Consider the following 13,347-nt stretch of genomic DNA (forward strand, 5'->3'; position numbering starts at 1 on the left):
CGTGTGCGGCCCTTCACGGCTCCGCGCCGCGCCCCGGGGCCAAGGTCGCGCTGGTGAGTGGGCTGCGGGAAGGTGGGTCCGCCTGCCGAGGTCGGCCCCGCCCCCTTCGCCGCCTTTCGGAGGTCGTCCCTTTCGCCCAGGTCTCCTCCCTTCGCCCCTACTCCCTGTTAACTGCTGCCTCCCAGGGTCAGGGAGGTGGACGGGCATCTGGCTAGCCACAGTGTAAAGACAGTTTGGGTCCTTGGATCCTGATTCAAACTAGCTAAGAAAAAGACATTTATAAGGATTTGACACTTGAGGGCTGGGTGCTTGACGTTGAGGAATTGTTTGCAATCGATGGTCCAGGAGTTAGAGTCGGCCCACCCCAGGTCAGCTCTGGCTCCTCTTGCAGGTGCTGTCAGGATGCGGAGTCTACGATGGGACCGAGATCCACGAGGCCTCGGCGTAAGTCCTGGGAAAGGGCCCCTCCAGGTGCAGTTTGCCTTTTCTCCAGTCATTTAAGGAGAAGTCTTTTTTTAAATATGCTTTCTTGAATGAAAGGGCAAAAATGATGGTAAACTACAGGGAGACATTAAAGAATAGAGGTTATGAGTTGTCACTTACTGTCTAGGGATAGCCACTCAGCATTTCACTTGAGCGTTTTTCAGTACACAGGCATGTTGCAAACGTCAGGATCTTACTTGCCTGCACTTTGCAAGTATTTCTGTGCACTCAGTTCTCTGCAGCATGATTTTAACAATTGTGTGTGTTGTGTCCTGGGTTATAAATAGATCACCGTTTACCTAACTAGTCAGCTATTACTGTGGCTGAGTAGTTTGTGTTCTGAATGTCTCTTTTATTGGGGGTTGGTTACCATGAGCAGGATCCCAGAGGCCAGATCACTGCATCTCCCAGAGTAAATTGTAGAGGGGAGAGTTGGGTGGTGGTTGAGGAATGCCAGGCCACTGAGAGGGGCCTGTAGTGTTGCCAGTGTAGGTCTGAGTGGTCACTAGCCAAAGAGGGGGCCTTAGAGTGACCAGGCAGTTGACAAAGGGCCAGGATGAGTTCCTGACTTGGGCTTAGGGTAGGAAAGGGCCAGTGGGACAGAATCTAGCCAAGAAATAGCTTGAGACCTCCAAGGTGGACACAGCAAAGCACTGTGTCGGGTTCCTGGGGGAGTAACTTACGGGTATGGAAATTCAAGTACCAGGGCCAGATCCTATCTGCCAGGTGCTGATTGTGACCTTGGGCAAGTGACCACCCTTTGTGTACCAGCATCCTCTGTGTCGGGGCAATGACACCCGTGTCCGAGTGGGACTAAGTTAACTGTTATTGGTTGGCATTTAGAATTCTAAATGACCCTCAAACATCACCTGTTACCACTAGTAGGGACTCTCTGTTGCCATTGGGATATGGAGCTCCTGGCCTGCTCCTGTTCTGCCTGTGATGGGAAAGTTGGGGAGGAAGACTAGGGGTTGCACTTAACTGGGCAGTAACCAAGCATGTTGTCCATGCTGCTGCTGTTCTCTTGGAGTTCTGTTGCAAGAGGCCTGTGGAGTGACAGGTGGGTCTTGGGTAGAGGCAGAGCACCTAGCCATAGCATACCCAGCCCCCTGCACCGCAGTTTTAAAGGGAGCTGTTGGGGCCAGGTTATCTCTGTTGCCTACTTCGACACTTCTGTCATGACCCACCAGTGGCTGTTCAGTTGTGCGCATTTAGGTAGTTAGCAAACCATCCATAACTTTTGGCAAAGCAGGTATGATGTTATCTCATGTTAGAAATTTATATCTGGCATTTAGTCAAAACCTTATTTTATAAACTGTGTTAATGGGACCAGCAGATGGCATAATAGTTACATCACTGAACTCCCAGGTAATCAATCGCAGTCCGAGTCCCGGACCCGGCGACTTAAGCCCATGCTGGGCATGTATGCATGTGTGCCCAAAATCCTGGGAGGAGAATAGAGGAGAAGGGATTGTGGCTTTGGCCTCTCACCCAGGGAGAGTGTATATTGTGTGGGATTGTGGCTTGGTCATCCCCTCTGGGGAGATGATTTCTCGCTTTCTTGCTCTCTGTGTCTCTGGTGAGCACACACACCATATAGCAAAAATCCCTCAAAATTAAAAAGAAACAAACTGCGATAGTTCTAGTCTTCTGATCGGGTGTGTTTGAGAGTGTTTGTCACTTTATGGTTTCCTCCCATACAGGATCCTGGTGCACTTGAGCCGGGGAGGGGCCGAGGTCCAGATCTTCGCTCCTGATGTTCCTCAGATGCATGTGATTGACCATACCAAGGGGCAGCCTTCTGAAGGCGAAACCAGGTGTGGGGACGGGGTTGAGACCAACGAAGAGCTCACCACCCGCAGCACCTGCAGCGCAGCCCCTGTTGCCAGCTTGGCTTTAGCTCATGGCCTGATTCTGTGCATTCAATGGGTCTCCTTCAAGGCAGCCTTCCTCAGGCCATTCTGGAACTACGGTGCACTTGCTCAGAGTGTTTCTTGCCTTTTAGTAACTGGACAAGTGAGAGAGCGTTGAGTATGTTGCCTCCTGCTGGGTGAAGCTGCTCACATCTCCGTACCACAGGAGGTGCTTCTCTGTGTGGTGACCCCCCTCTCACAGTAGCTGGGTCCCAGCAGTGTTCTGTTACTGAGGTGTGTGTGGTCCAGGCCCAGCTTTGTTACCCTAGGGTCCATGTCCTCCCCTGCCTGTTCTGCTTGGCTGTGGGATGACAGCTGTCCTGCAGGGGTCTCCCAGGCACCTTCCAACTGGATTGAGACAGCTAGAGACGGGCTGGAGGTTGAGGAGATAGGTGAGAAAGGAACCACAGCTTTGCCTCCTGGGGGCAGTAGTTTGCATCAACCAGACTCCCATGGTTTCTCTTTCTGCCCAGGTCCCTGGCTCCTGGCCCTTGGCCTCTGGCTCCTGAAGCCTAGGCTGGCTCCCTCTGTCCCACAAGCCTAGGGTGACATCATCTCCTACTGTGGCTGACCCAGGGATTGCTTCCCTCCTCCTCATTGACAGCTGCTTAGCTGCTAAGCTTCTTAGAGTGAACAAGCTGGCAGTCAGCAAAGGGCCAGGATGAGTTCCTCACTTGGGCTTAGAGTAGAAGCCCTCTGTCCTGTCATCCCAAGTTTTGTCTGTCTTGGGTGCTCAGTGGTTTCTGGTTCCTGCTACGTCCCAACTGGTGCAGGAAGTTCAGAGTAATCTGGCACATATGAGGTGCCCACACAAAGGGCTCCAGTGTAGGCCTCAGGTAACCAGAACCTCCTGCAGGTGGCAACCTTAAGTGCCATGTCCTGCTGAGAGCACGTATAGATGAGTGCCCAGTCTGTTCTCAGACCCCTCTTGTCTCTTCCCAGGAATGTCTTGACTGAATCAGGAAGGATCGCCCGTGGCAAGATCACTAGCCTGGCTGAACTGCGTGCAGCCAACCACGATGCTGCCATCTTTCCTGGAGGCTTTGGAGCTGCCAAGAACCTGTACGTATCTGGGACATGGTGTCTGTGCTGTTCTCCATGTGGGCAATGCGACTGGTGAGATGCATGGGGGTCTACACAGCTGTTGGGGTGTTAAAGTCCAAACAGCATATGTACCTGCTAGTGTGGGGCACTGCTGTCAAGAGTGGGCTCAGGCAGCATTTAGGAGGACCTGGCCTTCTCTCCACTTCCTCCTCTGAGCACTCCCGGTCCCTGCAGGCTGTCAGTGTGGGCTTGAGCACCTCCTCTCTCACCACCAGGCTGACATGTCTGTGACATTGGCTTCCCAGTGTCTGTTCCTTGCAGATACCAGTTTTCTCGTAGGACCTTGTGGCTGAGAAATTGTCGTCCCTATTAGGTAATCTGAGTGGCAGTTCTGAAAGAAAAGAAGAGCAATTTTTTGCTTTGCTCTTCGGGTCATTGCCACAGTAACTAGAGGGTGAACCACGGGGCCTGTCCAGTGGCCACACAATGAGAGCCTTTCATATCAGGTTTGCCTTTGGGGTAGCTCCTCTTTACCTTGTTCATGGGACCCCACTCAGTACTGACCTGAGCATGTCTCTGCCTGAGATGGGCTCCAGGCTGATTCTCCAGTGAAGGTTTTTTTTTTGAGAGGTTTTTGCCATAGGGCGCATGTGCTTGCCAGAAAAACAGAGATAGAAAGACAGTAAGCAAGAAATCATCCCCCAGCAGGGATGGCCATGCCACAGTCCCTTCTCCTCCATTCTCCTTTCAGGATCTTGGGCACGCACGCACACGCGCCCGGCGTGAGTTTTAAGCCACCGGGTCCGGGACTCGAACCATGGTCGACAACCTGGGAGTCCATAGCCATTACGCCAACTGCTGGTCTCTCCAGTGAAAGTTTTATAGAGCTCTACAGGATCTTTAGGAGCATGAAACCAAGGTGCTGTCGCAGTGTGGGATAGGAGGCAGCCTGTATGCCTGACAGCCATGGTGGTTTATGATGTGGATGATAAGTCAGGCTCTAAGGTGTGTCCCCTGCTTCATGGACAAGTGGAGCCTCTGATGAGGGCGTCTTGGCTGCCCTTGCCCTGTGGAAGTACAAGCCTTCTTGTCACCTAGGCACTTGGGACTCCTGGCCTCCTTTTCAGCACCTGCTGCTGTGTGTCCTCCCAGCCCCTGGGGGGCCTCATTTCCCTCCACCTCATGTAGCCCACTGCCAGCCTATGGCCACTCTTATCTATCACACTCAGCACGCCCTGGCTGGGCACCATCAGGCCTTGTGTTACTCACTGTCGCAGTTCTCTGATGGTTACTCAGGTGTCTCATCCTGCACTGGGGCTGTGGATGTCCTTCCCTTCGGCCACCTGGTTGTGCTGCCTCTTGAGCACTGTCACACCCTGCCAGCTTTCTTGGCATGCACTGCCTCCCTGTTTCTGTAGGTGGCTCATTGCCCTCCTCTCAGATATCCCTGCCCCCATGGGTGTCCACCCATCACATGAATTTGGATGTTGTTCACTTCCAGGTCTCACACCTGAGCCTCTCACCCATGTGTCCCCACAGCTGGTCTCATCTCCCATCAGCCTCAGGTACTTGGTAGGAATGAAGGAGGGGCAGGTCAAGCCCACATAGAGCCCTTGTGTTCATCCTCTGCCCCCTCTCTTGTGTGGTCAGTGGACACGTTGTCCCTGATTCTGGCTGGCCGCTTGTTTTGCCCTGGGCATCTTGTGCCCAGAACTGAGGGACAGAGGTAGTTCTTTTCTCTAGGTTGTAACCAGTTGTGCCCTTCCTTACTCTGAAACCGCAAGGCCGCCCTTGACCTGTAGATGTGGAAGGCTGCCATTCCTTGTCTACCCAGTGTCCCAGCCTCTCCACAGTGCCCGCCACTCTGCCCGCCACTCAATCCACTCTCTCCCGAAAACCAGTGACCCTCTCAGACCTACCTCAGCCCCACACCTAGCAATGGCATAGCAGGTGCTGGACTTTTCCTGAGAGTCTTCCCCGTGTCCTCACCATCTTTAGAAGACTCCTGGTGAAGATGGGCAGGGAACTGTCTGTAGCAACTGGAGTTTTTACTTCCTGCAGAGCCACTGTTTCTTTTTTGGCAGGGTGAACCAAACTGACAAACCGTTCAGCCTTATCTCTGCTGTTTAACACGCTGCTAATGGTTGAGAGGGCAGCTGGCGGGTTTGTTAGCAGTTGTGTCTCTAAGCATGGCTGATGATCCACGTTGAATTAGCTCAGAAGCACAAATGTGAAGTACGTTACTTTCTCTCTTTGCCCTGGAGGCGTTACTGAACCTTTGAAACAGTGTGCTTGGGGATCTTAGCTCCTGTTCTAGGGTCAGTGCCCAGGTTTCAGCTCTCATTCCAGAATCAGTGCATGTTTATCTGAGTCGTGCTCCTCTGTGAGTTAAGCTGCCACCTCCTGCTCTTTGCTCTCATATTCCCCTCCATGGACCTGCCAGTCTATGGCTGCTGCTAAGGTTTAGTGTGCACATGCAACAGGAGAGTTGACTGGTGACCAAAATAGATGGTGGGAACCCTGTTACCATCCACAAACCATCCACTGCTACCAGCTTTGCTGATATCTCTAGAGATAGTGCATGCGTATCGGTACATCGAAAACCAAACCAGGTACTAGCAGCTTGGGTGTCTTTGTATTACATTACATTGCTTTGTATCTTTTGAGTAGCATAGCTTGTAGGTGGTTCATGTGCTGCTTCCCAGCAGCAGAGGTCCTACTGGATAGATGACTCGTGACTCGTGGTTGCTCAGGTGGCTTCCAGCCGTCTTTCATGTTTGCTCCTAACCTCATGTTGGAGAGTGATTTACCTATATGAACTAAGGTATGTCTTGGGCAGTAGTTAGATGCTGCACATTGAGAACTGGATCCCACAGGTCTATTGGAGTTCACATCCTGGCCGTGGCAGCTTGAAAACCATATGTAGGAGTGGGAGCAGTAGGTTCTGTGGTGGTTAAATTGCTTGACTCCCTCGTGGCCAACTCTGGTTCACGTCCCAGACTTGGGTACATGTGCATGTGCCCAAATCTCAAGAGGAGAATGGAGGAGAAGGGATTGCAGTGGCCCATCCCCTCTGGGGGTTGGTTTCTCACTTTCCCTCTCTCTATCTCTCCAGGGAGCATATGTACCCTATGGTAAAAAACAAAAAAACAAATTAAAAACCCACCAGGTATATGTATGCACCCAAAATCCTGATGGAAAGGAGAAATGAAAGAAAGGAATTGTGGTGTAACCATACCCACATGGGGAGGGGGGTGCTTTTTTCTCTCCTCTCCCTTAGCCTTTCCACCTCTGCAAGTGTATGCACCTTCTTTATTTTTATTTATTTATTTATTTTTTGGGAGAGGTTTTTGCTATAGGGCGCGTGCGCTCTCCAGACAGACAGAGAGAGACAGAGAGACAAAGCGAGAAATCACTTCCCGGGGGGATGGCCACGCTGCAGTCCCTTCTCCTCCATTCTCTTCTCGGGATCTTGGGCACGCACGCATGCACACGTGCCCGGCGTGAGTTTAAACCACCGGGTCTGGGACTCGAACCGCGGTTGACTACATGGGAGTCTAGCAACATAGCCATTATGCTAACTGCTTGTCCCTTTTATTTTTCCCCTCAAGTGTATGCACCTTCTGGCAAAAGTATAAAAATAAAATAAAGTGTGACTAGACACACTTTGGCACATACACACCCTGTGATAGTCCCCACATCAGAGCAACAGGTGTTCATCACCTCCAAAAGATTTCCAATCCTGTGCAAATGGCCCTGTGAGAAAAGCCCTAGACCTGGGACCAGCAGTTAGCATAATGGCTATGTCGCTGGACTCCCATGTAGTTGACCACGGTTCGAGTCCGGGACACAGTAGCTTAAACTCACGCCGGGCGCGTGTGCGTGTGTGCCCAAGATCCTGAGAGGAGAATGGAGGAGAAGGGATTGTGGCGTGGCCATTCCCCCTAGGGGGTGATTTCTCGCTTTCTGTCTCTGTTTCTCTCTGTCTTTTTGGTGAGTGTACACGCCTATGGCAAAACCCTCTCCAAAAAAAAACATGAATGAAAGAAAAGCCCTAGACCTGAGGACAAGAATACAGAGCAGGACAGAACAGAGCCCTGATGTGGGGTTCCCAGCTGGTGATTGTAGCCTTCCTTCTACCTGCCTCTCGACCACTGCTTTCCATGTTGCCAGCAGCTTAAAAAGCAGAGAGTATTTAATATGTTGGAAAATTATTTATGACATGGGAAATCATGCTCTTATATACATCCACACACATCTGTGCCATTTCAGTTGATCAGGAGTAAAGCAAGCCACACCTGAGTGCTTGGTGGAGGTAGGGTGGGAAGCCCAGGAAAGTCAACACCAAATATGAAGGTGTCTGAAGAAGGCCTTTTTTTCTTCGTGCCAGGAGCACTTTTGCTGTAGACGGGAAAGACTGCAACGTCAATAAAGATGTCGAACGTGTCCTGAAAGAGTTCCACAAAGCTGGGAAGCCCATCGGGTAGGTATTGCCAGGGCAGGCCTCTTGGGCGAGATTGAGGTTGGCTCTTGCTAGAGCTGTCAGTTTGAGCTATGTGGTCTTGAAAACTCTTGGCCTATTTTCCTATTTTAACTGGGGGTTTCCTTCAATTTCATGGGTGCCTTCCAGCTCCAGAAATTCCGTGGTCATGTGGTTGTGTTAATTTCTCTGGTGACTTAACAGGAAGGAGGGGCTATTCCACTCCCCTATTGACACTTACATAATTCTGGAAGCTTCAGAAGTGTCCCCAATCTGTCCTTTCTTAACCCCCCAACCCCCTCAGCTCAGCCCCTTAACTTCTGCTGCTGCCAAACAAGAAGTGAGCCACCCTCACTTCCACGTGGAGCCATCCTGATCACACCCTTTGCCCCCATTTACTTGGACTCGTTCGCTCTCATTGGCGCATCCAGTCCATTCATTGGCGTAACCTTTGCTTAAGTCTGGGCCTCAGTCCAGGCAACTGGCTGTGCTGATCAGTCTGCTCCCGGGAGTTGGCTCTCAGGCAACTGAAGTGGTGATCTGGTGGGAGAGAACAAGTCCAGCATTTTCAGATGTGACCCTTTCATGATTCTCATTCCTTGAGCAACCCAGCAATTGGTCCTTGCTCACCCAGGTCTGTGAGCTGTAGTGCTGTGCCCTACATGATGTTGGAGTCTGTCACCGTGTTGGAGGAATCTCTTCAGTGCACCAGTTTATTGATGAGAGGAAGCTCGTTAGGGTGCGACCCTCACAGTCTCCTGGCCTTCCACCCAATAGCAATTCCCACACTGCTCTTGCAAACCCAAAAGCAGAAGGTTACGTTAGAGCCCTCCATCCGAGGCTGAAGATCCATCACTGCTGACATCATGCACAAACACTGAAGTCATTCCCTTCAAGGCCTGCCTGGCACTGTGGTGTGGGGCACCCTGGAATGGGCATCTGCATCTTCCCAGACTCAGGGCTGGGGAAGGCCTTCGGCAAGGAGGTTCCTGTAGCTGCTGCATTCCAGTACCTGCATTTCATGCCTGTCAGGACCCTGCTGTCCTTATTAGAGGTTCATCTGATGGATGAGTGACCCAATGGGGAGATTCGTAGTCCTTCTCCTATGACTCATTCAAAATCATAGTCAAACAAGACAATGGCCCACAGGGCTAACTCCTTTGCTGCTGGGCACATCTCCATTTGTGTAAACAGTTGCCTTGCTGAGTTGGAGTTTTTAGGGACTGTCTGCTGTGCTCCTGGGCTGGCTGTTGGGTTCCTGCACTCAAGGATCTGGGCTGGTGACACAGCGTTCTGCACCATGGCTTGGCCATTTGGTTCATTAGGAAACCTCATGTGAGTTTTGCTCCAGAGTTTTCTCTTTCCAAAGAGGGCTACTGTTGTCTCTCTGGCCTCACAGGCCCTCTCCAGGACAGTGTGCCTCTTGACCCATCCTCTGGCTGACCTGGCTGCCTTCTGCAGCTGGTATTAGAATTTCCAATGGCCAGCAAGGATGTAGCTAGCTCTGCCATCTCGGTTCAGGGCAGACTCCAGTAGGTGTTTTGCTGTGCTCAGAGCTGCAGCAGCGTCTGGCTGGCACAAGGCGAGGACGACAGTGTGCAGGGATGCACACCAGCATTTAGGCTGCACTGTGTCTGCAGGTCCAGTCACCTGATCTACCTCATGAGGTGGACACCCAGATATTGCCCCCAGTGACTTTCTTCAGAGGACTGAAGGGAGATTTGATCTCATAGATTACAGATAGAAGTTGTTTCCAAAGTCAAGACGTTTTAGTCAGTAGTTGCTGCATCTTGGTGGTGTTTCATCATGGCTTCTCAGAGCAACCTCTGCCCTGGGCCTGTAGAGTCACACAGTCGGTACCAGATGAATGCGATGAGGGAGAAGCAGGAAGTGAGGCTGCAGAAATGGGATGTGGCTCTGCAGCGGGCAGGTGTCCTTGAAGGGCGGCCAAGGTGGACCTGGTGGGTGTGAGCCACACAACGGGGTCAGTGGGGGTTGCTCCACCCTGGAGCTGCTATTGCTGAGGCCCTCATGGTTACTGAAGGGAAGCACAGGACAGGCCTGGGGGTAGGCTTGACGAATGGGCATGGAGCACTACTTAGTGGCCTCTACCTAGGGGCAGAGCCACTGGCACCCTGTGTGGGGATCTGCCAATATAGCCACTCAACTGGGCACTTGCTGAGGGTTGTAGCACAGGTCAGAGGTCAGCCGAGGCTACAGGTTTCAGCAGTGAACTTTCTGTTCACCTGTAGTGCCTCCTCCAGAGAAGGGGACCTGGTTTGACTAATAAGTGCTGTTGTGGTGTCTGCTGCTCGTAACTGATCCCCAAGATGGACAGGACCATGACTGTCATCTGCTCCCTTTCTGTGAGTCACTCTTTGCACACCATTGGTCACCAGCTGGGCTGGGATGTCCTGGTGACTCAGTGTGCAGCCAGCAGCAGGTGGCTGCTGCACAGAACTCTGGGCTCCCCGTGGGGATGGCCACAGCCCCGCACTCAGGGACCAGGGGAGCTCTTGGCTTGTAGAGAGGGCAAGCTGCAAGATGCCAGAGCCCATGTTTGTGGTAGGGGGCAGAGGCTCCCACTAGTTTCCAGCTGAGGTTCCACCTGTGCTGACATGTCTCCTCCACCTTTCAGCCTGTGCTGCATCGCCCCTGTCCTGGCAGCCAAGGTGCTCAGAGGTGTCGAGGTCACCGTGGGCCATGAGCAGGAGGAAGGAGGCAAGTGGCCCTATGCTGGAACCGCAGAGGCCATCAAGGCCCTGGGTGCCAAACACTGTGTGAAGGAAGTGACCATATCCTTTCTGGCAGCCGGGTCTTTGTGTGTCCCCAAGATAGTGCATGGTGTGTGGGGGCCCCTGCTGTGCTCAGCCCTTGGCAGGCAGCCTCTCTTGTTGTGAATTCCCATGTACGGGCACCTCGGCCATATGCCTGAGCGAGGGTCACGCCTGTGCTGCGAGGGCAGCGGGCACTTGGTGCACCATGTCATGCTGAAGGCTCACTCCTGGTGCTTGGCCATGAGAACTCATGAGCCCACCCGGTGATCTGTTCTAGAAGCATTCACTGGGCTGCCTGCATGCCCCAAGGGCGTGTCTGCTTCTGAGCAGCATCAGTTGGGGGCGCTCACCCCAGGGATGACCTCTTGCCTACATACTGGTAAAGGCTAAGGGAGGGCGCAAGGCATAGGGGGCAAGGACAAAGGCCAGCAGAAGAAGGGCCACTCGGGGGCTCCCTTGCTTTAGCCTGCCGGAGATCATCAGGCTGGTGTGGGTGGACCCAACAGCCCTGCTGTCTGTCTAGGTGGGTCCTAGAAGCTGGAGGTGATGGATCACAGGCATTGCTGCTTGGAGGGCCTCAGAGAAGGTCTGTAGCAGGCCCTGCTTCCTGGCCTCCAGGATCCAAAAGTGTTCCTACAGGAGCTGTTCCAGACGGCTGGATAGTTCAGAACCATGGAAGGTCCTGGAACAGCAGCAGCCACTGTCAGCGCTTGGGCAACTGGAAAGAAACACCCACCCTGAGGCGCTTTGTCTAGAGTAGCGTCTGTGCACACAGGCAGTTTGAGGTGTGAATGTCCTGTCTCCTTCCCCACAGCTTTCACTGGCTGGATGGGGCTGGCCCCAGGGCCTTGGGCTGCTGGTGGGAGTGCTGGGGATGAGCAGGACTTGGGCACAGGTCCAGGGACATGCGTCTTGGCTAGTGTGGAGGTGAGCCTGTTCCGTGTGACCTGGGAAAGAGCTCGCGCTCTGCTGCTCACTGCCCCGCACTCGGGGATCAGCTCTCCAGGTCTGGCTCTCGAGCTAGAAAGTGAAGGTGTTGGCATTTTTCACAGTGACTGCCAGGCTCCCTGAGACAGCGCACATCCCTTCTCCCCACCTGGCAGGTGGCCAGGCACATGCAGTGTTGGAGTGTTGTAAGGCCGTGCCCGTTCCCCTGAGACTTCACACCCGTGTTCAGCTGAGCAGCACAAGTAGTGCAGGAATTGGTCCTCGGTGCACAGGATCTAACGGGAGATAACCTCCCTAAAGGCTGGGAAGACAGTAGGACAGGCCAGGGTGGTGGGAGGGCTGGGGCTCAGCCTAAGACACCTCTGCCCCTCCTTGGGGATGTGTTTTCCCTAACTTCTGCGCACGAAGCTCACGTGGACCAGAAAAACAAAGTGGTCACAACACCGGCCTTCATGTGCGAGACTGCACTCCACCACATCCATGATGGGATCGGGGCCATGGTGAAGAAGGTGCTGGAACTTGCCAGAAAGTGACGCCACACTGCAGGGGCACAGCTCAGTGCCGTGGACTGGCAACCTGTTTTTGTCCTTAGAATGTGGCAGGAATTATTTTTCTGCTTAAGTATGTAGGCATTTCTACCTAAGAAGGGGACTTTGCGTGTATTGGGGAGGGGGGCGTTGGTGGGAGACAGTTCAATTCATCCTCAGCTCGGCCTATCTTCCTTTCCTGTGGAGTAGGAGTCAGCGTCCACACAGTGGGAGCCGTGGCTCTCGGAAACGCAGCCGCTTGCCTCACCGTGTGTCCTGAAGATTCAGATCAGAAACAGCTGCTTCAGGAAGAGGGGCAGCTACTGTCCTATAGCCTTAGATTCAGTGGTTCAGGGTGCTTAGTTTTAGGGAGAAAAAATGTTTTAAATACAAATCAGGGAACTAGAAATACTTTTAGTTCGTGAGTAAAGAAAGACCTCTACTGTGAAGTAAATATGTGCTCATCAAAGTAAGGGGATTTCTATTGCAGTTAGTCCCATTAGCCACAGTGAGTAAACTCATTTCCAAACTGGAAACTTCTGACAGCTACATTTCAGCCTTCTGAAACTGGTAAATGAGGACTCTAATTAGGTTTCTTAAATGAGCCTTGGTTCTCTTAGTTTTCAGGAAGAAAGGGAAATTGCAGACGCTCAGCCTCTATGATTGACCTCCTGGGTGGAGACTGGAAAGTGATCCCAGGCCGTGGAATTTTTAGGTCGCAGTGGCTCACAGAATACTTATAAAGAAGGGAAAATAAAGTACTTGGATACCATGCTGATGTTCATCTGTGTGTGTTGTTTGTTTTGGGGGGAAGCATCTTGGATGGAGTTCTGGGGTTATGCATATTTCTCTCTCTGCTCTATCTGCCTAATAGCCAAGGCTAGGCAGACCTGAGATCCCCTGCTCTGGGTGTTTGTTATGAAGGTTGCTTGGGGTCAGTGCAGCCAGACCTTTCAGTCTGGTCCAGACTTACCCTCTGTCAAGCGCTGGTCAAGGACAAGACTCGAACCCTTGATTGCACTGGCATCTGCCACACTCCCTCAGCCCTCTACCATGGAAGAGAAGCCAGTCAATGGTGCCTTTTGCATGTGCTTTAGGGTCTTGGCAAGATGTAGAAGGTCCTTGCATGCTTCCCTGCCAGCTGGCCTGATGCCTTGGGTCTTCCCTTGCAGGAA

General features: G+C 52.5%; 1 protein-coding gene across 1 annotated transcript in view; it reads left to right on the forward strand.

The window, feature by feature from the left end:
• GATD3 (glutamine amidotransferase class 1 domain containing 3) overlaps positions 1 to 12,948 on the forward strand; it is a gene marked incomplete in the record, with an annotated part of 13,535 nt that extends 587 nt beyond the window's left edge. The window contains 7 exon segments of the mRNA XM_027768660.1: positions 1 to 53; positions 392 to 444; positions 2,187 to 2,300; positions 3,339 to 3,458; positions 7,831 to 7,923; positions 10,559 to 10,715; positions 12,050 to 12,948. Of these exon segments, the coding sequence (XP_027624461.1) occupies positions 1 to 53; positions 392 to 444; positions 2,187 to 2,300; positions 3,339 to 3,458; positions 7,831 to 7,923; positions 10,559 to 10,715; positions 12,050 to 12,178 (719 nt within the window).
• Positions 12,949 to 13,347: the final 399 nt, after the last annotated feature.

This window comes from Tupaia chinensis, unplaced genomic scaffold (assembly GCF_000334495.1).
Source record: "Tupaia chinensis unplaced genomic scaffold, TupChi_1.0 Scaffold147038_1, whole genome shotgun sequence".
Classification (NCBI taxonomy): domain Eukaryota; kingdom Metazoa; phylum Chordata; class Mammalia; order Scandentia; family Tupaiidae; genus Tupaia; species Tupaia belangeri.